The following is a 26738-nucleotide window of genomic DNA, read 5'->3' on the forward strand; positions in this document are numbered from 1 at the left end:
TGTGACAATGCTAGAGGTATTACAATTCTTGGTGAGATATGTAGTAGAGATGTCTCTATCACTTTTCTTGCCCAAAGATGCAGTAATGATTTTGCTATTGCAGGTTTTGACTAACTGCTGTGGACACTCCATTCAGAGGTAGCTCAGCACAATCAATAACATTGAATGTATTGCAAGACACCAAGGTCTGGTGTGATTGAGATAGTTGATGTCATCAACACAAGTGTCCAGTGTGTTGACTGAGTGCTTGAGGTGATCCCCAAACCACAGTGGATGACTGCCTTTGGTTCTATCTTTATCTGGACTGCTGGTTTGCTATGAACTGCCTTCAGATGTCAGTGAGCAGTGATACAACACATGTGCTACAATGGAAGCAACCTATTGAGATTGCAACTGGCTGACTGAGTACTAATGTATACTTATGTGTAAAGCTATAACTAGTAATGTATGGTGTCAAGTGGATGGTGAACCACTCTCTTGCTAGGACAGAGAACATGGTTAGTTGAAGCTATACCATGCACCTCCTTCGTCTGAGCCACGTTCTAGCTCTTTCGTACTAGTGTGTCATAGATGTAATGCTTAAGATTCATTGTGCACTATTGCTACAGGGTTGTGTGTATATATACCTTTGTCCTGTTTATGAGATGGCTTGTTGTTCTCTTTCGAGTCATGCCCATTTTGTAGTATCTTGGCATTTTCCTTTCATATGCTTCTCCTGATTGGTCGCCACTCAATTTAGTATGCATGCAGAGGATCGGTCTGTCGGTTGCTCGCTTTTCTCGCATGTTGGTTATCCCGGTGACTCTTCAACTTGGTTATATACCTTTCTTGCAATGTCGCCCATGACACTGCTCACCCTCCTTGTCCCTCCTATGCTCCCCATCCACCTTGTGATGCCACTTGTTGGCACCACCTCCTTGTCTCCTCTGGATGGGTGGCCTCTGGCTGCTTCATCTCCATCAGGGGCCAGTCCCACCTCATCTGGGTGGTGACTTGCACCCTGCCATCCTTTCTTTGTCTTTGGCGCCCACCTTCTTTCACCAGCTTCATCACCGTGGTGCCCCTGCCTCATCTGATGGTGTCCCCTCCTTGTTTGGTGACTGTCATGGGCCTGAATGCTCAAGAAGCAGGAGGGTCACTGGTTCATATGGAAGGAGCACAGGTATCGAAGATCTAGTCGATACCAGTAGAGAGCATGGTCGTAGTGCAGTCTCCATGGAGACCATGGACTCCTACAGACTCACATGCAAAGGAGCACTGAGCCCATATGCGAAGAGGGCCAGGCACAGCCACGAGGAGGACCAAGCTCAAGGAGCAGGCACAGCCACAAAGAGGACCAAGCTCAAGGAGCATGCAGATGGTTACCACTCAGGGGCTCGAGAGACAAGAGTCAAAGGAACTGACACCAGGTCCCAAGGAGGAGGAGCAGTGTCGAAGGAGTCGACACCACTCAGGAGGCACAAGGGTGCCAAACAAGCAGGATAGCAAGGAGGAGGAGCAGTGTCGAAGGAGTTGACACAGCTCAAGTGGCACAGGGGTGCCAAGCAAGCAGGAGGGGCCCCCTGAACAGTACTCGATGAAGAAGGTACTCTCTGGAGAGAGAGCAGGAGCAGCATCGCTGGCGATGCTGTGAAGAGGTATATAACCATGCTTTCTCATCATCAAAGGTTGAGTGGATCCTTATCCACTCTACACACACCATAACTAGTTATCACTTCAGCATAAGTATACATTAGTTTCAGTCAGCATAGCAGCAATCTATCAAGGTTGCTCCTCATCGTAGTGTGTGTGTTGTATCACCACTACCTGACGTCCGAAGGCGCCCCATAGCAGGTTAGTGGTCTGGATATAGATAGAACCGAAGGCAGTAGTCCACTGCGGTCCAGGGATCACCTCAAGCATCAGTCAACACACTGGACACTCGTGTTGATGCCACCAACCTTATCACCAATGCCATCAACCTCATCATCATCAACACTCACACCAGACCTTGGTGTCATCATAACCTACACATTGATATTGATCGTGCTGAGCTACCCCTGAATGGAGTGTCCACAGAGGTCAGCCGAAACCTATGATAGTATATACAACGAATGCCACCTGCTGTCACTGCACAACTTGATAGTTGCCGAACAACTAGCTCGTCGAGACAGATACTGAGACAATAGCTATTGCACAGTTTGATAGTCACCGAGTATCTTGACAGACCGACCTGGGTTTCAGGCGCGAGACCCCTGACAGTGACCTCCTCTTGCCATATCAGCGATGGGGTGCCTCTCTGACCAATTCCCGTGAGATCTGTTGTACTCAGCATGATATCATGATTCCCACTGAATCCTGTAGTAGCAATGTCATTCCTACTGATCCTGACAAGTTATGCCCTAGGGTTGCTTCTACTACTGATCTAAGCAAACTCTTCTTTAAGCTCTCGCTTAGCCCGATCCTGTGATTTCTGCACTCCTTCATATGACTTCACTTCTTCCCGCCTCCTGCGCATCTGGCCCCATGACAGTGATAACTAGTCTGATATGGTGTAGAGTGGATGGGGATCCACTCACTTGTTGTGCCGAGGGGCATGGTTATATACCCACTCCTGCAACATCGCCTGCGACGCTGCTCCTACTCTGAGAGACTTCTTTGACACTGCTCCTCATCAAGGGTCTCCTCAACTCTGCTCCTCCTACCTGTCCTTCCTATCCTTCCCATCCTCTGTGTGATGCTGCCCTCTGGCTCCTCTTCCCTCATGCCCTGTGGGTGGTCAGCCCTCATGTCACTTCATCATAATCAGGAGCCATTCCCACTTCATCTGGGTGGCAACTTGCACCCCTTCATCCCCCTCCTGTAGTCAGCACCCATCTGCTTGCACTGACTTCATCATTGCACTGGGCCCCTACTTCATCTGGTGGCTACTTCTCCCTTGTTGGTTGTCCTCCCTGTTCTATCAGCAATAGAGGCCTCTCTCAAACTGATTCCTGTGAGATCTTCTGTAGTGAGTATGATACTATTATTCCCACTGAACTCTGTAGTAACAAACTCATTCCTGCTGATCCTGGCAAGTTATGCCATAGGTTTGTTTCTACTACCAATCTCAGTGAACTCTTCCTTAAGCTCTCGTTTAGCCCGATCCTGCGACTTCTGCACTCCTCTTCATATGGCTTCAACTTCTCCTGCTCCCTGCGCATCCCACTCCTATGACATTACCCCCCTCTTAAGAGCCGAGCTCCATCGAGGCCAGTCCTGCTTCATGTCTGTGCTATACTACCACCTGTCATGGGCCGGGGTGCGCAGAACGAGGAAAGACCGAAGTTCATATGAAGGTAGCACAGGAATCGTGGAATCGGGTAGATCATAGGTGCTGTGACAGAGTTCACCAAGATCAGCAGTAGAATCAGCTCTATGGCAGATCGCAGCGAAATCGGCACGAGCATCATCAATATCATGAATTCCACCAGAATCTGCAGCAAGCGAGATCATGTGGCAGATTCCGCAGAGATCAGTAGTAAGGATGTCCATATGATGATTCACATGCGAGAGGGACCGAGCTCAGTGACACGTGGTTGGTTACCACTCAGGGGCCCACAGGACAGGAGTAAAGGAGAACCGTTGCTGGTCAAAGGAAGGAGAGCTGTGCAAAAGACACCAGTGAGAGGGACATGAAGAGGAGGAGCAGTGTCGATGAAGTCAACACAGCTCAGGAAAGACAGGAGGGACAAGGCTCGATATGGAGGAGGGGCCTCTTTGGAGATCCCTGTACAGTACTTGACAAAGAGGGTACTCTCTGGAGAGAGAGAGCAGGAGCAGTGTCACTGGCGATGCTGTGAAGAGATATATAGTCATACCTTCTCATCACAAATGGTCGAGTGGATCCTCATCCACTCTACACCATATAAACTAGTTATAACTTTAAAGCACAAGTATACATTAGTTTCAGTCAGCAAGTAGTAATCAATAGATTGCTTCTCATTGTAGCACATGTGTTGTATCACTGCACACTGACGTCTGAAGGTGGTTCATAGTAAACCTGCAGTCTGGATAATGATAGAACCAAAGGCAGTCATCCACTGCAGTCCAGGGATCACCTCAAGCATTAGTTGACACACTGGACACTCATGTCGATGTCACCAATCCTTACTCACACCAGACCCTTGGTGTCATCAGCAAGTTCACAGCATTATTGATCATGCCGAGCTACCTCTGGATGGAGTGTCTGACAGTGGTCAGTCGAAATCTGCAATAGCATTATCACAATCACAGATTTGAGTGAGAAAAGTAATAGAGACGGCTCTACTGCATACCTCGTTAAGAATCGCAATACCACAAGTGCTGTCACATAACTCGACAGAATCGGTAATAGTATTGATACTACTACCGATCTCAGGTTTCAGGCGCGTGACCGCTGACACCACCTCACTCCTTCCTGTTGTTGTCATCTGGCTCATTTTTCAGCATGACCAACCCTCCTTACTATACTCGCTCGCAGGCAGCTATGAGCATGCCTCCACCCAGGGCAACTGTAGCTCCTACAAGATGGCACCGGGTTGTTGTCCAGCTTCATCCTCGTGAGGTTCCAACTCCTGCAGTCGAGCCTCCTGCTTCACCAGTGCTGGCTCGTGTGGCCAACCCTCTTGCTTCCCTGGTGGCTCTTCCCTCACTGCTAGAGCCACTTTTCCTGGGGATGGATGATGACCCTGTCATCCCCAGCCCCCTCGCCTCTCCCCCTCTGGCTCGCGTCGAGCCCTGACTGGTGGGAGAGGACTATTCTCCTGCTTCTCCTCCTCCGGACCGTTACGACCTAGATGCAAGGCGCCCTCCCCTGGGTCAGATGACCCCAGAGCGCCAAGCCACCTGGGAGGCTGAGTTGGCCAGGACTCCAACTCCCCCTCCTACCGCCGACGAGGTCATCGACGTGGTCCTGGATGCCTCCTGTCAGGGGTCTCGCGCCTGAAACCCAAGTCAGTCTGTCGAGATACTCGGTGACTATCAAACTGTGTGACAGCTATTGTCTCAGTATCAGTCTCAATGAGCTACATCGCTCAGTGACTATCAAGTTGCATGATGACAGTGGGTGGCGTTTGTTGTATATACTATCGTAGGTTTTGGCTGACCTCTGTGGACACTCCATTCAGGGGTAGCTCAGCATGATCAATATCAATACATAGGTTATGATGACACCAAGGTCTGGTGTGAGTGTTGATGATGATGATGAGGTTGATGGTGTTGGTGATAAGGTTGGTGAGGGTTGATGATAATGAGGTTGATGGTGTTGGTGATAAGGTTGGTGGCGTCAACACGAGTGTCCAGTGTGTTGACTGATGCTTGAGGTGATCCCTGGACTGCAGTGGACTACTGCCTTTGGTTCTATCTTAATCTGGACTGCTGACCTGCTATGGGCCACCTTCAGATGTCAGGTAGTGGTGATACAACACATGCACTACGATGAGGAGCAACCTTGATAGATTGCTGCTATGCTGACTGAAACTAATATATACTTATGCTGAAGTGATAACTAGTTATGATGTGTGTAGAGTGGATAAGGATCCACTCGACCTTTGATGATGAGAAAGTATGGTTATATACCTCTTCACAGCGTCGCCAGTGATGCTGCTCCTGCTCTCTCTCCAGAGAGTACCTTCTTCATCGAGTACTTGTACAGGGGACCCCTCTAGCACCACTCCTGTCCTCCTTGCGCTATCGACTCCTTCGACACTGCTCCTCCTCCTTGCTATCCTGCTTGCTTGGCACCTGTCATGGGCCTGGATGCTCAAGAAGCAGGAGGGTCACGGGTTCAACAGGTATTGAAGATCTAGTCGAGATCAGTAGAGAGCATGGTCGTAGTGCAGTCTCCATGGAGACCATGGACTCCTACGGACCCACATGCAAAGGAGGGCCAAGCACAGCCATGAGGAGGACCAAGCTCAAGGAGCAGGCACAGCCACAAAGAGGACCAAGCTCAAGGAGCATGCAGATGGTTACCACTCAGGGGCTCGAGAGACAAGAGCTGAAGGAACTGTCACTGATCAAAGGAGAAGGAGCAGTGTCGAAGGAGTCGACACCAGGTCATGAGGAGGAGGAGCAGTGTCGAAGGAGTTGACACCAGGTCATGAGGAGGAGGAGCAGTGTCGAAGGAGTCGACACAGCTCAAGAGGCACAGGGGTGCCAAGCAGGAGAGGCCCCTGAGCAGTACTCGATGAAGAAGGTACTCTCTGGAGAGAGAGCAGGAGCAGCATCGCTGGCGATGCTGAGAAGAGGTATATAACCATGCTTTCTCATCATCATAGGTCGAGTGGATCCTCATCCACTCTACTCACCATAACTAGTTATCACTTCAGCATAAGTATATATTAGTTTCAGTCAGCATAGCAGCAATCCATCAAAGGTTGCTCCTCATCATAGTGTGTGTGTTGTATCACCACTACCTGACGTCTGAAGGCGCCCATAGCAGGTTAGCGGTCTGGATATAGATAGAACCGAAGGCAGTAGTCCACTGCGGTCCGGGGATCACTTCAAGCATCAAGTCAACACACTGGACACTCGTGTTGACGCCACCAACCTTATCACCAACACCATCAACCTCATTAACATCGACATCACCAATCTCATCACCCACACCATCAACCTCATCATCATCAACACTCACACCAGACCTTGGTGTCATCATAACATTGATATTGATCGTGCCGAGCTACCCCTGAACGGAGTGTCCACAGAGGTCAGCCGAAACCTACGATAGTATATACAACGAATGCCACCTGCTGTCACTGCACAACTTGATAGTCACTGATACCGAGACAATAGCTGTCACACAGTTTGATAGTCACCGAGTATCTCGACAGACCAACCTGGGTTTCAGGCGCGAGACCCCTGACAGCCGGTTTCCTATACACTCTTGTCTCTCGAGCCCCTGAGTGGTAACCATCTGCATGCTCCTTGAGCTTGGTCCTCTTCGTGGCTGTGCCTGCTCCTTGAGCTTGGTCCTCCTCGTGGCTGTGCCTGCTCCTTGAGCTTGGTCCTCCTCGTGGCTGTGCCTGCTCCTTGAGCTTGGTCCTCTTCGTGGCTGTGCCTGGCCCTCCTCGCATATGGCTCGGTCCTCCTTTGCATGTGGGTCCGTAGGAGTCCATGGTCTCCATGGAGACTGCACTATGACCATGCTCTCTACTGATATCGACTAGATCTCCGATACCTGTGCTCCTTCCATATGAACCAGTGACCCTCCTGCTTCTTGAGCATTCAGGCCCATGACACATGCTCCCAAATAGTGACACCACTCCATTCCTGACCTTGTGGGCTTTTGACTACAATGAAACTTGCAATGTAACTTGGTGGGCACCTTCATACACATCAAAAGTAGTGACATGGAAAGTTTCAGCTCAATCAGATGACTGTGAGCAATCCAGCAGCACTTCCAGTCTGACACCATCATATCTATACCATCATGCCAAAAACCACCCCAGAGAGGCACCAATTGGCACTCTTTCACCTCCAAAATGGGGAATGTACCTGTTCAGTTGCTGAGCAACTTGGTATGAGCAAGTCTACTGTGAATCACATCAGCAAAAGTGCCTCCACTGATGTTCCAAAGTCAAAGGGGGGCCAGCCAAGAAAACTCCAGCCTTGTCATGTTTGCTTCCTGGACCACTATTTCAAGCTCAATTCAACCTCCACAGTCAGGAAAGCATGTCATGCACTGCAGGAGACATTTCAAGTCAAAGCATGCCCAACCACAGTAAGAAAAGAACTTCATTACTGTCATTACAAAGCATGAAGGTTAGTGAAAAAACCAAAGCTACTCAAGAGACATTGCAAAGCCAGTTTCAAATTTGCTAATGAGCACAAGGACATGATTGTTGAGGATTGGAAGAATGTGGTATGGTCCAATGAGATGAAGATCAACTTCTTTGGACCAGATGGTAAGCAGTTCTGTTGGATTAAGAATGCTGGCTTCAACAGCAAGCTTGTCAGGCCAATGGTCAAGTTCAGCAGCAGCTCCATCATGATCTGGGGCTGTATGATGTGGGAAGGGGTGGGAGGTACATGCTTGGTGCTGGGTTCAATGAATTCTGACCAATACATTGATTTCTTGAATGACAAGCTTGTGAAAACAATCTCAGATTTGCAGCTTCAGCATGCATACACCAACGTCACATTTCAGCAAGACAATGACCCAAAACACATGTCAAAGAAGACAATAATGTGGTTGGAAAGCAATAGCATTAAGGTTATGCAATGGCCAGTGCAGTCACCAGACTTGAACCCAATTGAACACCTCTGGCACCATCTCAAAATGCAACTTTCATGGTATAGTATGATTGCAAAGTCCAGGGCTGAACTGCTCAAGAGATGCAAAGCTGAATGGACAGCAATCACTCCAGAGACATGTAGGATACTAATAGAGAGCATGCCAGACTGCATCAAGGTGGTTCTGAAGGCCAAAGGAGGGAAAATGAAGTACTAAGGTGTTGTTGAGGAGTGCTCCATAAACTGTCCCACAATAATAATAAAATTCAGCTCTTCTCCATAGCACAATTTTTTTAGTCAATGTCAATATCATTTACACAGTCTTGGAGAGAAGAAGCAGGGCTTTCAGATGATATCAGACAGTGTGGCAATACAACTTATGGCTATTGAGCATTAGAGTGATGTATGGTGACATGTAAATTCGTGGGACAGTTTACACATGAGCTGTATACTCAATTGACTAAGAATGTGGCAGGAGCCTCGAGCTCCCTGCTTGATATATATACAAAGTGGGTGGCACATGCTGAATGTGGGTACATCCTACTTAATGACAAGGTCTGACAACAAGTGGGACTAGGTTGTACCCGATCTTCGATCTCCGATCAGATCGTCCTTCGCCCGATCCCTTTTGATTCTGCTTACATCAACCAATATCATCATATTGGATCGTCATTTTCAGTAGTTCCGCCTTTCTGTGCATTCGGAAATCATGGTGCAGCTGCGAGCTTGAGCCGAATAACAACACGGACCCTGGATCACGCTACCTTCTTCCCTTCCAACCTCGTCAAAAGCTCTCTCGACCATCCCCGCCCAGTTCATCGCCATGTCAGCGCCCGACTATCGCTACTTGCAAGCGTGGGCTCGACCCTCGGCGTCAAGGCCCGCTTCATCATCCAGCTCACGCCGCACCTATGACTGCGGCGATTCTTCCGAGGTCCTCCTTCCAACAACGAACGGAGACACAGCTACACCGGCCGCTCAGCTCGAAAGCAAGGAGGCTACACAACAGTCTGCTTATCAGATTAGGCTCGACACTCCTGGCGGTATATCGTATGCTCCCGATGATCTGGCACAGCACAACTCATCCAAGCGTCTGTTCATCCCAGACCGCAGCGCGAACGAATATGACTTTGCTCGCGAGATTGAAGCCAAGTCGAACAAGGCTTCTGCGACCACAATGCCGCAGCCAGAGCTTGATGAGCTAGGACGTACTCAGGTGCAAGCGTACAAGGAAAGCGTCGAACAGACGGAAACCGACTCGACAACCATGAACAATGATCAAGGCCATGTCAAGCCGTTCGACATTCCCACAACCTCTGTTGCAGCGAACGAGCAGGACCAAGGTTTGACTCCACGACAAGGAGGGCAAGATGCGGCTTCGATCATGACGAATGCAACGACCGCTACAGTACAGTCCAAGATGACAACACTCACCCTGACCGCCGAGCGAACTCAGACCATCCCAAAGAATGTATCAGCGAACGCAGTCACCACGCCCTTCCGTCCTCTTCCGTCCATCAGCGGCGATGCGGCTCACTCATGTACACCATGGGCTGCTGCCAGCGATTGGACATCGCATCATGTACTAGATCGACCCACAGACAAGGAGAAGAAGCTCGGCATTACGCAGTTCGAAGAGGCAACGGAAGGCCGAGTGCCCTCAGGCTACGAAGCAAGCCTCTTCCCTTCGTCAGACACACAGTCAGACGCAGCGACAATCAAGACTCTTCGGCCAGGCGAGCTGCGCGTCGAAGACCTGTTCGTTCCAGATCCTCGACCATGGCGACCACTACGCTACGTGCGTAAGATCGACCCTCGACAACTGCTGATACTCTGTGCTGGTGCTGCTCTGACCCCAGGACAAGTCGCAGCAATCAAGGTTGGTAGCGATGCGAGCTCTGTCTTCACTACCGAGACCACCACAACTAGGCGTGGTCCATCAGATGCGGCATCTATCTCCAGCTCCGTGTCCACCGATTTCTCCGTTGAAGCAACCAGGAAAGCCATGTTTGCTGCGGGCAAGTTGCCGGACTACAAGTTGCTTGAAGCTCAACTCAAGTCTTCTTCCTCACTATCTCCAGGCTCTGCATCAATATCGTTGCCTGAAGGCGAGAAGAAGCGTGCTGGTCTAGGTTTCGTCTTCTGTCCAACGCACGACCCTCGTGCACGACAACCAGCTTATAAGCGGTCAGCCGAGATCACTGTCGAGCAGAACTTTTCACGCAGACTTGAAAAGCCGCCTGAGTTCTGTCACTCGGCTGTCCGTCGTGCAGCAGTTCGCTCAGTACTTGCGGCATTGGAGTTCACAAAGTGGGAAGCGGAAGGATTTGATAAGATTGTCATCGCAACGCATCACGGTTGGCTGGTAGATGGAATCAGCAGGTGGATTTGGAATTGGAGGCATAACAAGTGGCGAATCATGACCGAGTCGCCATTGGGTACATTTGGCGAGCAGGTACCGGACAGAGACCTATGGGAGCTCCTGGATAGAGCCGTCAAAGGGTACGAGGAGATTGATTGTACGGTTAGATTTTGGAAGGTCAGCAAGGACCAGAACAGTGATGCTGTTCAGCTGGCTCAAGAGGGAGCATGCAAGGACAATCAACAGCCAGGAACGGTCCGGTGGACGAAGAAAAAGACTCCCAGTAGCACGTGAAGGGCCACAATGTCGGCTGTACTGAGCTACCTTTGTGACGGCGATTGCCAGGAATACACTCTTCCGCTCCGGTGCGGCCTTCTACACAAGCTGTGCTTGCCTGTGGAAAGACCTTGCTTGTCCGTATACGCACAGACACGGATGCAATGTGAGCCACTGTTCAACCTAGACGACAAACATTATTAAAAAAAACTTGGCCTCCACAACATGCCAGTTTTCAACGCTGTCGCTGTCTCGCTTCTGATTGACTCGGAAGCGGGACACTCACGCGAGGCCTGAGCGTTTCACCGATTCACATTTCTTCCTTGGGACAGTCGTCTTGGCATTCACCTCCATCCTCCTCCTTCAAACGACACTTGACTGTTCAAGTACTTCGCCGTAAGCAGCATCTTCGGAGGTCTCTCGCGACCCAAAAAAATATCCAACTACACCTCCCATCTATCCTCATCTACGCTTTTGTTTGGCCCCCGAGACGAGCACGTACCGCAATGGCTTCCGCGAAACGAATCGGCAAAGAGCTTGCCGACCTCACCAGAGAGCCAGTAGAAGGCATCGCCGTAGAGCCGAAGGAAGACAACATCTACAAGTGGACTGCAAAGCTTACAGGTCCAGTCAAGGGCCCCTACGCTGGTGGCACCTTCCTCCTTGATGTCGACTTCCCTATAGAGTATCCTTTCAAGTCGCCCAAAGTGCGATTCAACACACCTATCTACCATCCCAACATTGACGAGGGCGGAAACCTCTGTGTCGGTATTCTCAAGAGCGAGGCATGGAAGCCAAGCACAAAGGCGGTGACTATTCTGCTCTCGATACTCCAACTCCTCGAGGAACCTAATCCGGACGATGCGCTTGTTGCTTCGATCGCAGAGCTGTACAACACTGACCGTGCCAAGTTCGATAAGACAGCGCAAGAGTACACGAAGAAGGTGAGTTGGTCCTAGCACGATGAGCGACCGATTGAACGCCCCCAGCAGTTGACTCAGAGATTGACACCCGTGAAATACTTCTTTACCAATCGCAGTACGCCTCTGCATGAGTGCCGGCTCGTATATTATCCCGAGCATTCCCAGCGAAGCAGCCGGCACCGTCCAGGCTTCCGTTAAGGCCTCGCTCTGCCATGATCCTCTCTGCGCTTGATGCACAGTCCTTGCTCTTCCAGCCTACTCTGCCTCTCAGTCTCGCTTTCTACATCTTCTTAGCAATGTTCTTACCCGCGTTCCGACCCAAAGCAATGTACCAACAGCTGGCTTTCGCAAACGTTTCACTACACACTACAACCTCACGCCTCACAAAAACTCAAGGACAGTGTGTCGTTGTGCCGTCTGAAGCAGTCTTTGAAGCTCGGAAGAGAAACACGTGAATAGTTGACTTGAAGGAAGGAAGCTAGCTGCGCAGACACAGGACGCAGATCTGACGTTGACAAATTTAATCATCTAGATTGCTACACTTTTGATTACAAACATTCACAGCCCTTTGAGATGAGCTTTCGGGAGGGAGGCAAGATATGCAAGGAAGGTGCTGTCGCATATCAGAATCCATTCTGACGGACATAAGGTAGAAGTAGGACAGGGATGAGCATCAAGAGAGGATTTTTTAAGTCGAGTAAAAGGGGACGCTGGAGGGGACGCTGGAGGGGACGCGTCGAAGAAGAAACGAAGCATTAAATCTACATCGAGGGAGAGAAGAGTCCTCGAGCTTGCTGACGGTACGAGGCTCATCCTATCCGAGCTCAGCAAGGTGCTTCTTAACCGAGTTATGCGTCGGTGCGGTCCGCAGAAAAGGATCGCTGCTTTCTGAGCGAGGCAAGACAAGGTACGCCTTAGAAGAAGAACACTTGGTCCTCGAGCTTGCTGACGGTACGAGGCTCATTGTATCCGAGCTCAGCAAGGTGCTTTTTAACCGAGTTCTGCATCGGTGGTGGTCCGCAGAAAAGGATCTTAATGTCGCTGGCGGGCCGAGGAAGCTTCTCCTGGATAGCCTCCTTGCTGACGAAACCAACACCTCCCTTCCAGCCTTCAGGGGCCTCGTTGAGGAAATAGTGGACACGGAACTGGCCCTTGTGCTTCATGGCCAGCTCGTCGAGCTCCTGCTTGAGTAGGATGTCAGCCTCTTTGACGTTGGCGTAGATCAAGTCGATCTGAGTCTTGTCAGCAGGGTTCTTGAGGGCGGCGCGGATGATCTGCAGGCATGGAGTGAGACCGGTACCGCCGGCAATCATGCCGATGTGTCGAGCGAGACCAGGAGTATAGCGCATCTGACCCTTGGGGCCCTTGACCGAGAGAAGATCGCCAACCTTCATATCGCGGATGTACTTGGAGATGTTACCCTGCTTGTACGATTTGACGACGAGGTCAAAGAATCCGTGGTCGTCGTCCGACGAGGTAGGAGTGTACGAGCGCATCACGGTCTTGCCATTGATGCTGGCCTGGACAGAGATGTGCTGACCGATAGGGAGACCGAGGATGTTGTTCGCGCGAGGAAGCTTGAAGCGGTAGAGGGCAGTGTTGGGCGAAAGCGACTGCTTCTCCATGAGACGGTACTGCTGCCACTGGGTCGGGTTCAGAACGGGCTTGAGCTTCTGTGCGTCAAAGTAGAGCAAAGCTCCGACTGAGAGCATCAAGCCCACGACGAAAGCGAGAACGACGTTGATCTCCATTGGGTTGGTGGCAGCGTCGTAGAACTGAAGAGGTTCGAAACCGGTGAAGAGATGCTTGGCGGCGAACTTTGTAATTGCAAGACAAACGCCGAATGTGACCAGGATGGAAGTAATGAGGACGGTCTGCTCTGCAAGGACCATGCAAAGCGATTCAAGGATGGTAGTCGAAGATGTAGATGCTCTTTCCAAGGTTACTGGATGATGAGGATGGTTGTGAAAGGACACAGTGATTCGATGTTCTCGCTTCAACAGCAAAATGACGATGGCAAGGCTCACCAAAACCGAACTGTTTTCGGAATGACGGCTGAAAGGGTCATATGAAAAGGCAAGGCGATGAAATGCGAAACTTTATTGCGGCCTAACATTCTAGCATTAGCTCTAACTTAACATTCCGATTCCGATGAATCCGAATTAGGGGCCGAAGCACAGACCAGTTTCGGCTCAATGTTGAGGTAGCACACGAGATGGCTGTACGTGAGTTGAAATTAGATACAGTTGAAGATTGCAGATAAAACGCGACCGATCGGAGCCACTAGCAAGCTCTCGTATGCAGTTGTATTACTTCTTGAATGCTTATATTATATTCATGTGATGCTACATACATGGTCATATATATACTTAACGATCTCCTTCAGCCTGTGCAAATGTGCGATGTGTCACTCCTCATGTTACTCCTGTGTTGTCGCCTCTTGTGCATTATTGTAACAACTCCTATGCATCCCACATGTGTCGCCACCTATATGCACCTTTACTTAATTATTAGATTGCTTAAATTCTGTGGACCCCATATGATTCCGCAGACCCTGTGAATCCCATTGGGATGCTGACACATCTTCAACTCCCCCCTTCAACAGCATTACCAACCCTAACAACTGAGATAGCCAGGATGTTGCTAAACCCTTCAATGGTTTTGTTAAAATGTCTGCGACATTGTCTGCCATTCCAACAAATTCTATCTCTATCTCCCCATCCTGAATGTGATCCCTAATGAAATGATATCTGGTGTCTATGTGTTTCAACTTCCAGTGCTTTGCCAGATCCTTACTCACCTGTATACATCCCTGACTATCTGAATGTAAGACTGGATGAGCAGCATCGATTTCTAAGTCCCTGAGGAGGTATGAAAAGAAGAGTGCCTCTCTCGCTGCTTCTGAGGTGGCAACAAACTCAGCTTCCACTGCTGATAGCACCACACATTTTTGGACATGTGACTTCCAGCTAACTGGGCACCCATATATATATGTCATTGCTCCCAATGTGCTTCTCCATCCGTTCATTGGGTCTGAAGCCCAATTGGCATCACTATACATGACAATCAGCTGCTTCAAGTGTTCGCTTGATCTGCTCCCAAGATTCAGTCGGTAGTCACTGGTTTGGTTGAGATACTTCATCAAGTGTATAGCAGCCTTCCATGCGCTGTTGGTTGGGGTCAACATATATCTTGCCAGTATTCCCACTGTGAATGATATGTCGGGTCATGCAGTATTTGCTACCCATAACAATTGTCCCACCAGTTCTTGGTATTGTTTTGCCTCTAGGGAATCACATTTATCATTCCCTATGGCATTAGGTATTTCTGGCATTGGTACCCATGATTTCTGATCCGTCGACTGTAACCACTTACTCACCATGGCCTTGGTGTAAGCAGTCAAATCAATTGACATCTCCCTTCTTGTCCTGTCTTGTTTGATGCTGATGCCGAGGAACTCTTTCACTGGGCCATTATCTTCTGTTCCCCACTTGGACATTATCTCCCTTTTGGTGCGATCCACCTCCTTACGCCTGGGCGAGGCTATGAGCATGTCATCAACATAGGCTGTAATAATAGTTAGGTTACTTCCAGTTCCTCTTGAATACAGACAGGGTGCACTTGGCATGCAGTGAAAGTCTATGCTCTGTAGGTATGAATCCAACTCTATGTTCCATTCTTGCCCTGATTGTTTCAGTCCATACAGTCCTTTTACTAGCTTCAAAGCCTTTCCAGGTGGAATTCTCATTCCAAATGGCGGTTTTAAGAATACATCATGATGTAGCATTGAGTTTAGATATGCTTGCTTGACATCAATACTATCTACTTCCCAGTCATGAACCACTGCTATGGCTAAGACTCCTCGGATTGACTGAATGGGTGCGACAGGTGCAAACACTTCAGTGTAGTCTATACCTTCTCTTTGTGTGAAGCCTCTCACCACCAGTCTTGCCTTAAACTTTGTCGGAATGAGATTTGCATCTGTTTTGATTTTTAAAACCCAACGTGTGTTGACAGCATGCATACCTTTGGGGAGATCAATGATTTCCCATGTATCCATGGCTTTCAAACCATCCAGTTCTTTATGCATTGCTTCCTCCCAATGCTTCCTGTCCTCTCCTGACAATGCTTCGCTAACTGTTGGGTCTAGATTCCTTCTCTTTCGATTGTTTATTGCCATGAGTCCATAGTGATTGCTATCGGTCCATGTGTCATCAAACATGTTGGTGTTGGTATCGGCCCCGCATTCTATTGCCTTTGTTGCATCTTCACCCAGATCTTTTTCATCATTCAATCCATCTGTTTCTTTCATATTCATGTACTCATTCAGCAGCTCCTCCTCTCGTTCATCGAAGAGGTTCATATCTGTGTATCCAAGATCATCTATGTCTCCTTCATCTGCTAGTGCTGGTGGTGGGTGTATGTTTACTGGTTTCCACTCTGTTTTGTTGGACCAGCATTTTGTCTCCATGAATCTAGCTGAGTTGCTCCAAAAGATGTTCAGGCTGTAGAAGAGCCATCCTTTTCTTTCCAGACTATACCCCAAGAAGATAGATGCTACTGCTTGTTGATCTAACTTTTTATTATCTCTTTTGACCTTGGGAACATTTACCCATGCTAAACATCCAAAGAAGCATAGGAGTCTTATGAGTTGCTCCGGCAACTTCCCAAACATGACTTGGTATGGGAACTCACCATCAATGCTTGGGATGAGGTTCATTTTGAAGGCTGTGGTCTGGATTGCATAGGGCCAGAAGCTCTTCGGTAACCTCCTTTGCATGAGCAGCATTCGCATCTTCTCACCCAAGCTTCTGTTCATTCTCTCCACACATCCATTCTGTCTGCTATTGTACCCTACTGTCATTTGCCATTCAATGCCCTTTTCATATGCCCACTGAAGCACATCATTGCTTCTCCATTCTGTACCTTGGTCAGATCATATTGCTTTCAGATTCTTTCCCATCTGTGTCTTGAGATACAATATGATTGTCTTGAGCTTGGGAAACGTGTGACTCTTTCATAGCAAAGGCTGCATGTATACATACTTGCTGTGGTTATCAACCAGTACCAGTGTGCACATGTATTCTGTCATGTGCAACGAGTCAACTATCAAGTTGATGTGGATGAGATCAAGTGGAGAGACAGATTTCTCTCCACTACCTTGCCCCATTCAGGCTGCTGTGCTTTTGGATCAGATGCATGGCTCACATATTGTAGCAGTCCCTGGGTTTAGGTCTGCTGTGTCATTTTCTCCTAAGCAGTTGATGATGGCCCTCATCTTATCTTGACCTGGATGTCCCAGACATTCATGCCATAGTTGTTGTTTGGATATTTTGGCTTTGTTCTCAATATGCTTGAAATCTTCATCAACACCTTTAAATAATGACATTGATGTGATCATTGTGTTTTCCTTCCATGTGTCACCTTGGAACTCCAACAGTCCTCACTCACAATTCTTGGATATTTTGAGTAGCATACCATTTGCTAAGTGTATTTGCCCTCCAGTTGAGTCTAGCATCACTTGTGCTCCTTCATCTGTCAGGGAATTTGTTGACAATAGGTTAACATTGAGATGCTGAACATACAATACATTTTGGAGAAAAACATCTCTGTGACTTGTTGATATGCTAGCATCCCCTATAGCAGTCACTTCCAGAACCTCGCTTCTGGTGGTGAATATGTGCTTTTGGCAGGTTCTTGGACTAATGAGCATGCTATAGTTGTTTACCATGTGATAGCTGGCGCCTGAATCTAGGATCCAATGATGGTTCCCTTTTGAATCTGGGTGGCTCTGCCAACTCGGTGCGAAAGAGCACCAGGCTTCCTATTTGGGCCTGGTGAAGGGGGAATTCTCTGGTATGGTCACCAATGCATCACATTGACTGATCCCATGTCCAGGCCTCTTGCAGATCCAACATCAGAGCCTTTGAGGTCTAGCAGCAACTTTGGTGCTGGTGCTGTCAGTGTCCTTTTCATCTTTCTCCTCCTTTCTGGGTGTCTCGTCCTGGTTGTCGCTGCTGGCGACTCTGGTGCTTGCTTGACAGGGGTCAACTCTCAGAGTGGGGTTGTTCTCGATCACTGACTGCCAAATGGATAGGGCAGTGGTGAGGGCGTTAAAACTAAGCTGGCTGATGGTGGCAACAGTCTCCTTGTACATTGGATGTTGGATAGTGCACTTTTGTAGATTAGAGAACAGAGTGTCATCAGTGAATGGCTTTTCCAGTAAGCTGCTCTCCATTTGGATGGTCCTTATTTCCTGGATAAGCTTTCGTACATCTGAGTTGTGCATCCTTAGTTCACCTAGCTGAGTGATTAATGCAATATGATGAGATATGGCAGTGGCCTCATTGGTGAGTCCATTTTCGATCTTCTTCCATACATGATGGAACATATGGTGCTCCCTGATGATGTCAAGAATCAAGTAATTGATATTGTATTCTCTGGTGGTGTCAATGGTACTGCATAATGCATTTGTCAAAGCATCATTGAATGTGCAGTTCCATTTGGGATGTTTCTTGTCATATGCTCCATCGAGATGCTTCATAGTGTGAGGAACACATCGTAGAAAGGACTTGATATGGGCATTCCAACTATAATAGTTGTGCGATGTGAGTTTTGGGACAGGCTCAAGTAGTTTTGCTAGGGTACGAAAATTGTATTGCTTTTTATTGTTGTCATGATCTGAGTCAGAGTCAGTTTCTTCCTCAGCATCATCGTCATTCACCTCAGTGTCTGACTCGTTGGTGGCCTCATTGTCAATGGCTCGCAGTTGCATTACCTTTCCCTTTCTTCCTCCTTTGGCCTTGCTTGTGACAGCTTGAGCTTCGGCCTCTTGTACCATGTTGTCAATGGTCCTGGTTGGCTTAGTCGGTAGAGCTTCAGACTCTTAATCAGTTGAAGATTGCAGATAAAACGTGACCAATTGGAGCCACTAGCAAGCTCTCATATGCAGTCATATTACTTCTTGAATGCTTATATTATATTCATGTGATGCTACATACATGGTCATATATATACTTAACGATCTCCTTCAGCCTGTGCAAATGTGCGATGTGTCACTCCTCATGTTACTCCTGTGTTGTCGCCTCTTGTGCATTATTGTAACAACTCCTATGCATCCCACATGTGTCGCCACCTATATGCACCTTTACTTAATTATTAGATTGCTTAAATTCTGTGGACCCTGTATGATTCTGCAGACCCCGTGAATCCTGTTGGGATGCTGACGCATCTTCAACTGATACACCGCCCTAGAGGCCACTATCAGTTAAAGTTCCGATGGAATTACCAGGAGTTTAGCCGAGATGCGAGGAAGCCGAGTCGCCAAGGGTTCGAAGAACAAACATGTATGATTGACATGTGGCAACCAATCAGGAGGCACTTGTGAAAGACAATGCCAAGGCACAAGAGAGACAACACTGAGGCAACATGTGACACACTCAATTAAGTGGGAGGTGATAGGGATTGTCAACAAAGAGCTAAAGGTATATATACAAGTGATATTGTAGACATAGTTCATGAGAAATCTCAAGCATTGCATCTACCATACACCTGTGTGATAGGAGCTAGAACGTAGCCCGGACGAAGTGGTGTACTGTGTCATGGGCCTGGATGCTCAAGAAGCAGGGGGGTCACGGGTTCATATGGAAGGAGTACAGGTATTGAAGATCTAGTCGAGACCAGTAGAGAGCATGGTTGTAGTGCAGTCTCCATGGAGACCATGGACTCCTACAGACTCACATGCAAAGGAGGGCCAAGCACAGCCACAAGGAGGACCAAGCTCAAGGAGCAGGCACAGCCACGAAGAGGACCAAGCTCAAGGAGCAGGCACAGCCACGAAGAGGACCAAGCTCAGATGGTTACCACTCAGGGGCTCGAGAGACAAGAGTCAAAGGAACTGTCACTGGTCAAAGGAAGAGGAGCAGTGTCGAAGGAGTTGACACCAGGTCATGAGGAGGAGGGGCAGTGTCGAAGGAGTCGACACCACTCAAGAGACACAGGGGTGCCAAGCAGGAGAGGCCCCTGAGCAGTACTCGATGAAGAAGGTACTCTCTGGAGAGAGAGCAGGAGCAGCATCGCTGGCGATGCTGAGAAGAGGTATATAACCATGCTTTCTCATCATCATAGGTCGAGTGGATCCTCATCCACTCTACTCACCATACAACTAGTCAATACTTTAGAAACATAAGTACTCATTAGTTACAGTCAGCATAGCAGCAATCTATCAAGGTTGCTCCTCATCGTAGTGTGTGTGTTGTATCACCACTACCTGACATCTGAAGGTGCCCATAGCAGGTTAGCAGTCCGGATCAAGATAGAACTGAAGGCAGTAGTCCACTGCGGTCCAGGGGTCACTTCAAGCATCAAGTCAACACACTGGACACTCGTGTTGACGCCACCAACCTTATCACCAATGACATCAACCTCACCATCATCAACACTCACACCAGACCTTGGTGTCATCATAACCAAAGCATTGATATTGATCATGCCGAGCTACCCCTGAATGGAGTGTCCACAGAGGTCAGCCAAAACCTACGATAGTGTATACAACGAACGCCACCTGCTGTCACTGCACAACTTGATAGTCACCGATACCGAGACAATAGCTGTCGCACAGTTTGATAGTCACCGAGTATCTCAACAGACCGACCTGGGTTTCAGGCGCGAGACCCCTGACATACTGCATAGCTTCAACTCTATCAGGCACTCTTTACAGTCGGGTGTGTCTATGAGTTGAAGAGCGTTGTCGAGATCAATTGAAGGTGCGTCAAAGTCAATGATCACAAGTGTTGATTGTGATAATGAATCTCTTCTAGGTACATGATGAATCAAGTGTTTATATATGCCTCAATCCTCTTCATGTGCATGTGTGATACTAAAGGCCAATAGGGTAGGGGCACAAGGGAGTGAATGAGAGGTCAAGGAGGAAAACACCAGCTGCCTGATGACTGGTGTCCTAGGGTTCAGCAATTGGCCCAGACAGTGCACTAAGTCTGAGTGAGCAAAGTTGGTGATTGGATGTGTGGGCTCAGCGAAGGTTGCATTTGCATGCTTCAATTGCCGAGGTATCACATACTTCAACTCCATGTGAGAAGACTTATTATTTCGAGGTGAGATAGGCTACAGAACAGGAGTATAAATACCTTAACAGCTGGCTATGCTCGCCCTTCGAGTCACACCTATGAGCCGTTGTCCAGTGGGTCGCCTTCATATCTGTTGCCTTGTCAATGCTTCATAACTGTTGCCATGACAACACTTCATAACTATTGTCATACCAACATACCTCCTGCATGCCTCGGTGTCAAACCTCGAGCATAAGGGGGTTATCAAAGTTTTTACATTTTTAAAAGCCCGAGTTTTTTTGAAAAGCATGTTTTTGGAGGAAATTTGAACCCCCCCAAGGAAATGCGGGCTTCCAAAAACACAATGAAGTCATACAGTCAATAAGAGACAAGACCTAACAGTAAGCATATATTACTTGTCCTGCTCTTGTTGCTATCACCCATTGCTTGCTTGTATCTTGCTTTCCTCTTCACACAATGCACTCAATTTAATTTTTCATATGATGGTGACAAGAGTTGTATTCAACAGCAGGAAAGAGAGAGTCTTGTCAGATCGAGGACGGTTGCATCAAGGCTTGCTCTTGTCTCCTAGCTGAAGCGCTTTGAGCCATGATGCAGTAGTGTCTTCCTCATTGCGCCCAGTGGATCTGAACAGCACCTGGAACATTTCCTCTTGAAGATCATGTGCAGCAGAACTTCAAAGTCTTGACACCGCATACTGTGACATGTCATGGGACTGGATGGATGCGCAGGAAGAACGGAACTCATATGAAGAGATCTGGCGCAACCATCGTGGATTGGGCAAAAGTAGAGTCCAACAGAGTTCAGTGAGATCGGTAGGAACAATGGCTCTATGACATAACTCATTGTGATCGGTAGGAGCATGGGTCTTGTTACAGGAGTAGAATCAGCAGGAAAGTAGAGTTCTGACAGGGATCAGTGAGATTGGTAGGATCAACGACTCTATGACATAACTCGTCATGATCGGTAGGAACAATGTCATGGGCCTGGATGCGCAGGAAGCAGGAAGACCCATCAACTCATATGAAGGGAGTGCAGGAATCGAGGAATTGGGCAGATTGTGGGACTTGCAGTAGAGTTCACAGAGATCTGTAGAAGAAACAGCTCTAGAGCAGATCTTGCCTAGTTTGGCATGAGCAATGATGGTATCATGAATCCCACCAGGATCTGTAGTACACAGGATTGTATGACATTTCCCACAGAGATTAGTGGCAAGGATGATCATATGACAGATCCAGTGAAGATTAGTGGCAAGGACATTCAAGGTTGCCACTGGATGAGATAGGGGCCCTACACAACAATGAAATCGGCATAAGAAGATGGGTGCCAAAGTCAGGAGGTAGATGAAAGAGGGGGCATACACTGTCATTAGGATGAAGTGGGGTGACCCCTATCAATGATGAGATGACGCTGGCTCTCCTTGACCCAGGAGCAGGAGAAGCAGGGCTCAGAAAGGAGGAGATGCTTTGGTAGAGGCCTCTACCACAGTACTTGACAAAGATGGTACCCTCTGGAGAGAGAGCCAGAGCAGAGTCGCAGGCAACCCTGCAGAGATGAATATAAGCCATGCCTCCCTGTCAGAAGTGGTCAAGTGGATCTCCATCCACTCTACACCATACATAACTAGTTATCACTTTAGCACAAGTATACATTAGTTTCAGTCAGTGAAGTTGCAATCAAGTAGAATGCTTCCATTGTAGCATGTGTGTTGTATCACTGCTCACTGACATCCAAAGGTGGTTCATAGTAACCAGCAGTCCAGATATTGATAGAACTGAAGGCAGTTGTCTACTGTGGTTTGGGGATCACCTCAAGCACTCAGTTGACACACTGGACACTTGTGTCAATGACATCAACTATCTCAATCACACCAGACCTTGGTGTCTTGCAATACATTCAATGTTATTGATTGTGCCAAGCTACCTCTGGATGGAGTGTCCACAGTGGTTAGTCAAAACCTGCAATAGCAAAATCATTACTGCATCTTTGGGCAAGAAAAATGATAGAGACATCTCTACTACATATCTCACCAAGAATCGTAATACCTCTAGCATTGTCGCATATCTTGACAGGATTTGTAATAGATGCATTTCTATTACAGATATCAGGTTTTGGGCATGCAACCCCTGACATTAGAGTGGATTGTTCAAGCAGCACCCCACAATCAACATGATGGACAAGAGCCTGCACAACAAGGTCGAGAGGCTACTCTCCCTAGTGGAAGCTCAGCTGGAGCTCTCCAGACAAGCCCAATGTGATGAGCATCTATGCCATGCTCACCTGAGTGAAGAGGATACAGTCATACTCCCTTGCTCAGAGGAACAGGCCAGAGGAGATGAATATATGATGGGAGACCCTCCCATGCCATCCCTGGCATCATGACCAAGGCAGTTGGTGTCATTCACTGAGTTGAACAAACCACCCAGCATCAATTATGAGAAGTATGTGTCCCCCACCAGGCCTAGATACTTCAAGCCCAGGGTGGACCCATACAACCAGCCTAGGACAGATCCTTATGGCCTGGAGCAAGAGGATGATGCTAGCATGCTAGGAGGTCCCAACCTCTCATGATCAAAGCCAATTGCCACACCCTTTCCTAAGTTCAATCCCAGAGATGTTGAGATCTTCATACTCGAAGCCAAAGCCTGGTTCAAGTTCAACCAGGTCTATGAGCAAGCACACATGATCAATCACATGGGTGCCCAATTGGAAGGGAATGCCTGCAAATGGTGGACATCGAAGCTCTGCATTGACAGAGCACAAGAAGGATGGCTGTTCCATGATTGGCACTACTTTACTGAGCACTTGGCAGAACAGTTCAATCCTTGTAACACTAGAATGGAGGCCTACAACAAGCTGTTGGCCCTCTGCCTCACTAGTGATGCACCAGGCACTGCCACATGCCACATCAAATGTTTCAGAAACTTGGAAGGGCAAGTCAATCTAGATGACAATAAGTTAGTCATCAATCTGTTCAGGGGCAGTCTCACACACAGTCTGCAAGAGAAGTTTGAGAGGAACCCACCCATGAAAAGGTGGGAGTGGTATCGAGAAGTTGAGGAGATCAACCAGCAGAGGATGCTATTACAGCAGTCTGCTGCTAGGCACCCAAGTGCTGCTCCACCATGATCAAACCCAGGAGCCCAGCCAATGCCACTGGCTCAGAGTTCACTCTCAGCTCACCCACCAGCCCAAGCTTATCCAGCTCGACTGCCAGCACAGGTGTCAGGGGTCTCGCGCCTGAAACCCAGGTCGGTCTGTCGAGATACTCGGTGACTATCAAACTGTGCGACAGCTATTGTCTCGAGATACTCGGTGACTATCAAGTTGTGCAGTGACAGCAGGTGGCGTTTGTTGTATATACTATCGTAGGTTTCGGCTGACCTCTGTGGACACTCCGTTCAGGGGTAGCTCGGCACGATCAATATCAATGTTATGATGACACCAAGGTCTGGTGTGAGTGTTGATGATGATGAGGTTGATGGTGTTGGTGATGAGATTGGTGATGTCGATGATAATGAGGTTGATGGTGTTGGTGATAAGGTTGGTGGCGTCGATGATAATGAGGTTGATGGTGTTGGTGATAAGGTTGGTGGCGTCAACACGAGTGTCCAGTGTGTTGACTTGATGCTTGAAGTGATCCCCGGACCGCAGTGGACTACTGCCTTCGGTTCTATCTATATCCGGACCGCTAACCTGCTATGGGCGCCTTCGGACGTCAGGTAGTGGTGATACAACACACACACTACGATGAGGAGCAACCTTGATAGATTGCTGCTATGCTGACTGAAACTAATGTATACTTATGCTGAAGTGATAACTAGTTATGGTGAGTAGAGTGGATGGGGATCCACTCGACCTATGATGATGAGAAAGCATGGTTATATACCTCTTCACAGCATCGCCAGCGATGCTGCTCCTGCTCTCTCTCCAGAGAGTACCTTCTTCATCGAGTACTGCTCAGGGGCCTCTCCTGCTTGGCACCCCTGTGCCTCTTGAGTGGTGTCGACTCCTTCGACACTGCTCCTCCTCCTCATGACCTGTGTCGACTTCCTGTCTCTCGAGCCCCTGAGTGGTAACCATCTGAGCTTGGTCCTCCTCGTGGCTGCGCCTGCTCTTTGAGCTTGGTCCTCCTCGTGGCTGTGCCTGGTCCTCCTCGCATATGGGCTCAGTGCTCCTTTGCATGTGAATCCATAGGAGTCCATGGTCTCCATGGAGACTGCACTACGACCATGCTCTCTACTGGTATCGACTAGGTCTTCGATACCTGTGCTCCGTCCATATGAACCAGTGACCCTCCTGCTTCTTGAGCATCCAGGCCCATGACAACAGGCAACTATGGGAAACCATAGTCAACCAACCAATCGGCTCTTGCCCCACCAACTGGTTTGGGATCAAAGCCTGAAGCGGCCTCCAATGGCTCATACCAATGCCTGCCACTTGTGCAAAGGCCTTGAACATTGGGCAAGAGACTGCCCAAATAAGAAGCTGGACCCAATGGGCCCATGACCCATGGGACCAAAGGTCATGGCAACCACAGAGGATCTCCTTGAAGAGGGAGCCCCAGACTCAGGAGATGAGCACATGGGTGACCCTGAGACAGTCAAACCTGATGATCTGGATCTTGGTCCATACCAGCCACCAACAGACACTGGTACCGAGGAGGCCCAAGATGATGGTGAAGAGGGAAATGTCAGTGGGGCGATGCACTAATGGCATGCATGGCCCTACAAACCTCAATGCCATCACTTTGTATATATCAAGATTGCCCATTATGCTTCTCCACCAGCAGAGGGAAAGCTGTATTAGAGCTATCCAGAATGGTTCAAGACCATCTGGCTCATATACTTGCTGACACCAGTGCTGGTTTGTCTATAGTTTCAGACTCATTTGTTAGTAAGTATCAAATACCCACAAAACCCACAAAAACAAGATCAATACATGGTGTCACCAGACACCAGCTTGCTATCAATAGCTTGGCGAGCATACAAGTTGCTATTGGTGAGCACAACCTAGGGGTGGTAGAAGTCTCAGTGGCTGACACTGCCAACTACAACCTCATACTGGGTTTCACCAAACTAAGGAGGCTCAAGCCAATGATACATTGGGAAACAGGCCAACTAGAGTTCAAGGCCCAAGAACAGGAACAGCCACCAGAAGCAGCAGCAATTGGGGGTTTATACACAAAATCAGCAGGATTTGTCATAGGAAGAAATCTATTACCGAATTCAGCGAAAACAGTGGTAAAATGCGAATTGGAAGAATTTGCCATAGAGAAAAGTCTATCACCAAATTCAATGGAATCGATTGCAGAGAGCTTCTATGGCAAGAGGCCAAAGTACCCCACCCTACATGGGAATGAGTTCGTCTCAGTGGAACTACTGCTACAGGCAGCCCTCAAGGATGGACCCATTGGGTTCATGCTCTTGGAGACCCCACCCTCATTGCTGCTGGCATTTGGGTTTGTTCCCACTGGCACTGACAAAGGGGTTGAAATGGAGGTGGATGTTGATAAGAAGGTATTGGTGGAAGACATACCAAAGCTGTATCAACACTTGTGAGATGTGTTCGATGAGGTGGAAGCAGACAAGCTGCCCCATCATACTGAGCATGATCTCCACCTTGAGTTGTTGGATGGGAGTAGGCTGCTGCAGGGCCCATTGTATCTCAAGGGGCCCAAGGAAATGGCCAAGTTGAGGAAGTACTTGGACAAGAACCTTGCAAAAAGGTTCATATGTCCATCAAAGAGCCCAGCAAGATCACCAGTGCTCTTTGTACCAAAGAAGGATGGAGGTCTCAGACTCTGTGTGGACTATTGCAGACTGAATGAGATCACCATCAAGAACTGAGTGCCAC

General features: G+C 48.4%; 6 protein-coding genes across 6 annotated transcripts; 3 read left to right on the forward strand and 3 right to left on the reverse strand.

Moving 5' to 3' along the window:
- Positions 1-9058: 9058 nt before the first annotated feature.
- Positions 9059-10891, forward strand: UHO2_00533 (uncharacterized protein; the record flags this gene model as incomplete). The annotated part of the gene is made up of 1 exon (XM_041557153.1): positions 9059-10891. The coding sequence occupies one exon, from the start codon at positions 9059-9061 to the stop codon at positions 10889-10891; it is 1833 nt and encodes a 610-aa protein (XP_041413087.1).
- Positions 10892-11379: 488 nt separating this feature from the next.
- On the forward strand, positions 11380-11927 carry UHO2_00534 (putative UBC5 - E2 ubiquitin-conjugating enzyme; the record flags this gene model as incomplete). Its single annotated transcript, XM_041557154.1, has 2 exons — positions 11380-11817; positions 11913-11927. 2 exons carry the CDS (start codon positions 11380-11382, stop codon positions 11925-11927), a joined length of 453 nt encoding a protein of 150 aa, XP_041413088.1.
- A 783-nt stretch (positions 11928-12710) lies between these two features.
- UHO2_00535 (uncharacterized protein) lies at positions 12711-13688 on the reverse strand (the record flags this gene model as incomplete). The annotated part of the gene is made up of 1 exon (XM_041557155.1): positions 12711-13688. One exon carries the CDS (start codon positions 13686-13688, stop codon positions 12711-12713), a length of 978 nt encoding a protein of 325 aa, XP_041413089.1.
- A 611-nt stretch (positions 13689-14299) lies between these two features.
- On the reverse strand, positions 14300-17388 carry UHO2_00536 (uncharacterized protein; the record flags this gene model as incomplete). The annotated part of the gene is made up of 7 exons (XM_041557156.1): positions 14300-15003; positions 15172-16413; positions 16492-16716; positions 16842-16844; positions 17005-17220; positions 17248-17331; positions 17382-17388. The coding sequence occupies 7 exons, from the start codon at positions 17386-17388 to the stop codon at positions 14300-14302; spliced, it is 2481 nt and encodes an 826-aa protein (XP_041413090.1).
- A 325-nt stretch (positions 17389-17713) lies between these two features.
- On the reverse strand, positions 17714-18637 carry UHO2_00537 (uncharacterized protein; the record flags this gene model as incomplete). The annotated part of the gene is made up of 1 exon (XM_041557157.1): positions 17714-18637. One exon carries the CDS (start codon positions 18635-18637, stop codon positions 17714-17716), a length of 924 nt encoding a protein of 307 aa, XP_041413091.1.
- Positions 18638-23051: 4414 nt separating this feature from the next.
- Positions 23052-24011, forward strand: UHO2_00538 (uncharacterized protein; the record flags this gene model as incomplete). Its single annotated transcript, XM_041557158.1, has 3 exons — positions 23052-23180; positions 23274-23436; positions 23521-24011. The coding sequence occupies 3 exons, from the start codon at positions 23052-23054 to the stop codon at positions 24009-24011; spliced, it is 783 nt and encodes a 260-aa protein (XP_041413092.1).
- Between the last annotated feature and the right edge of the window lie 2727 nt (positions 24012-26738).

Source organism: Ustilago hordei (genome assembly GCF_900519145.1).
Source record: "Ustilago hordei strain Uho2 genome assembly, contig: UHO2_contig_01, whole genome shotgun sequence".
In the NCBI taxonomy this organism is placed as follows: domain Eukaryota; kingdom Fungi; phylum Basidiomycota; class Ustilaginomycetes; order Ustilaginales; family Ustilaginaceae; genus Ustilago; species Ustilago hordei.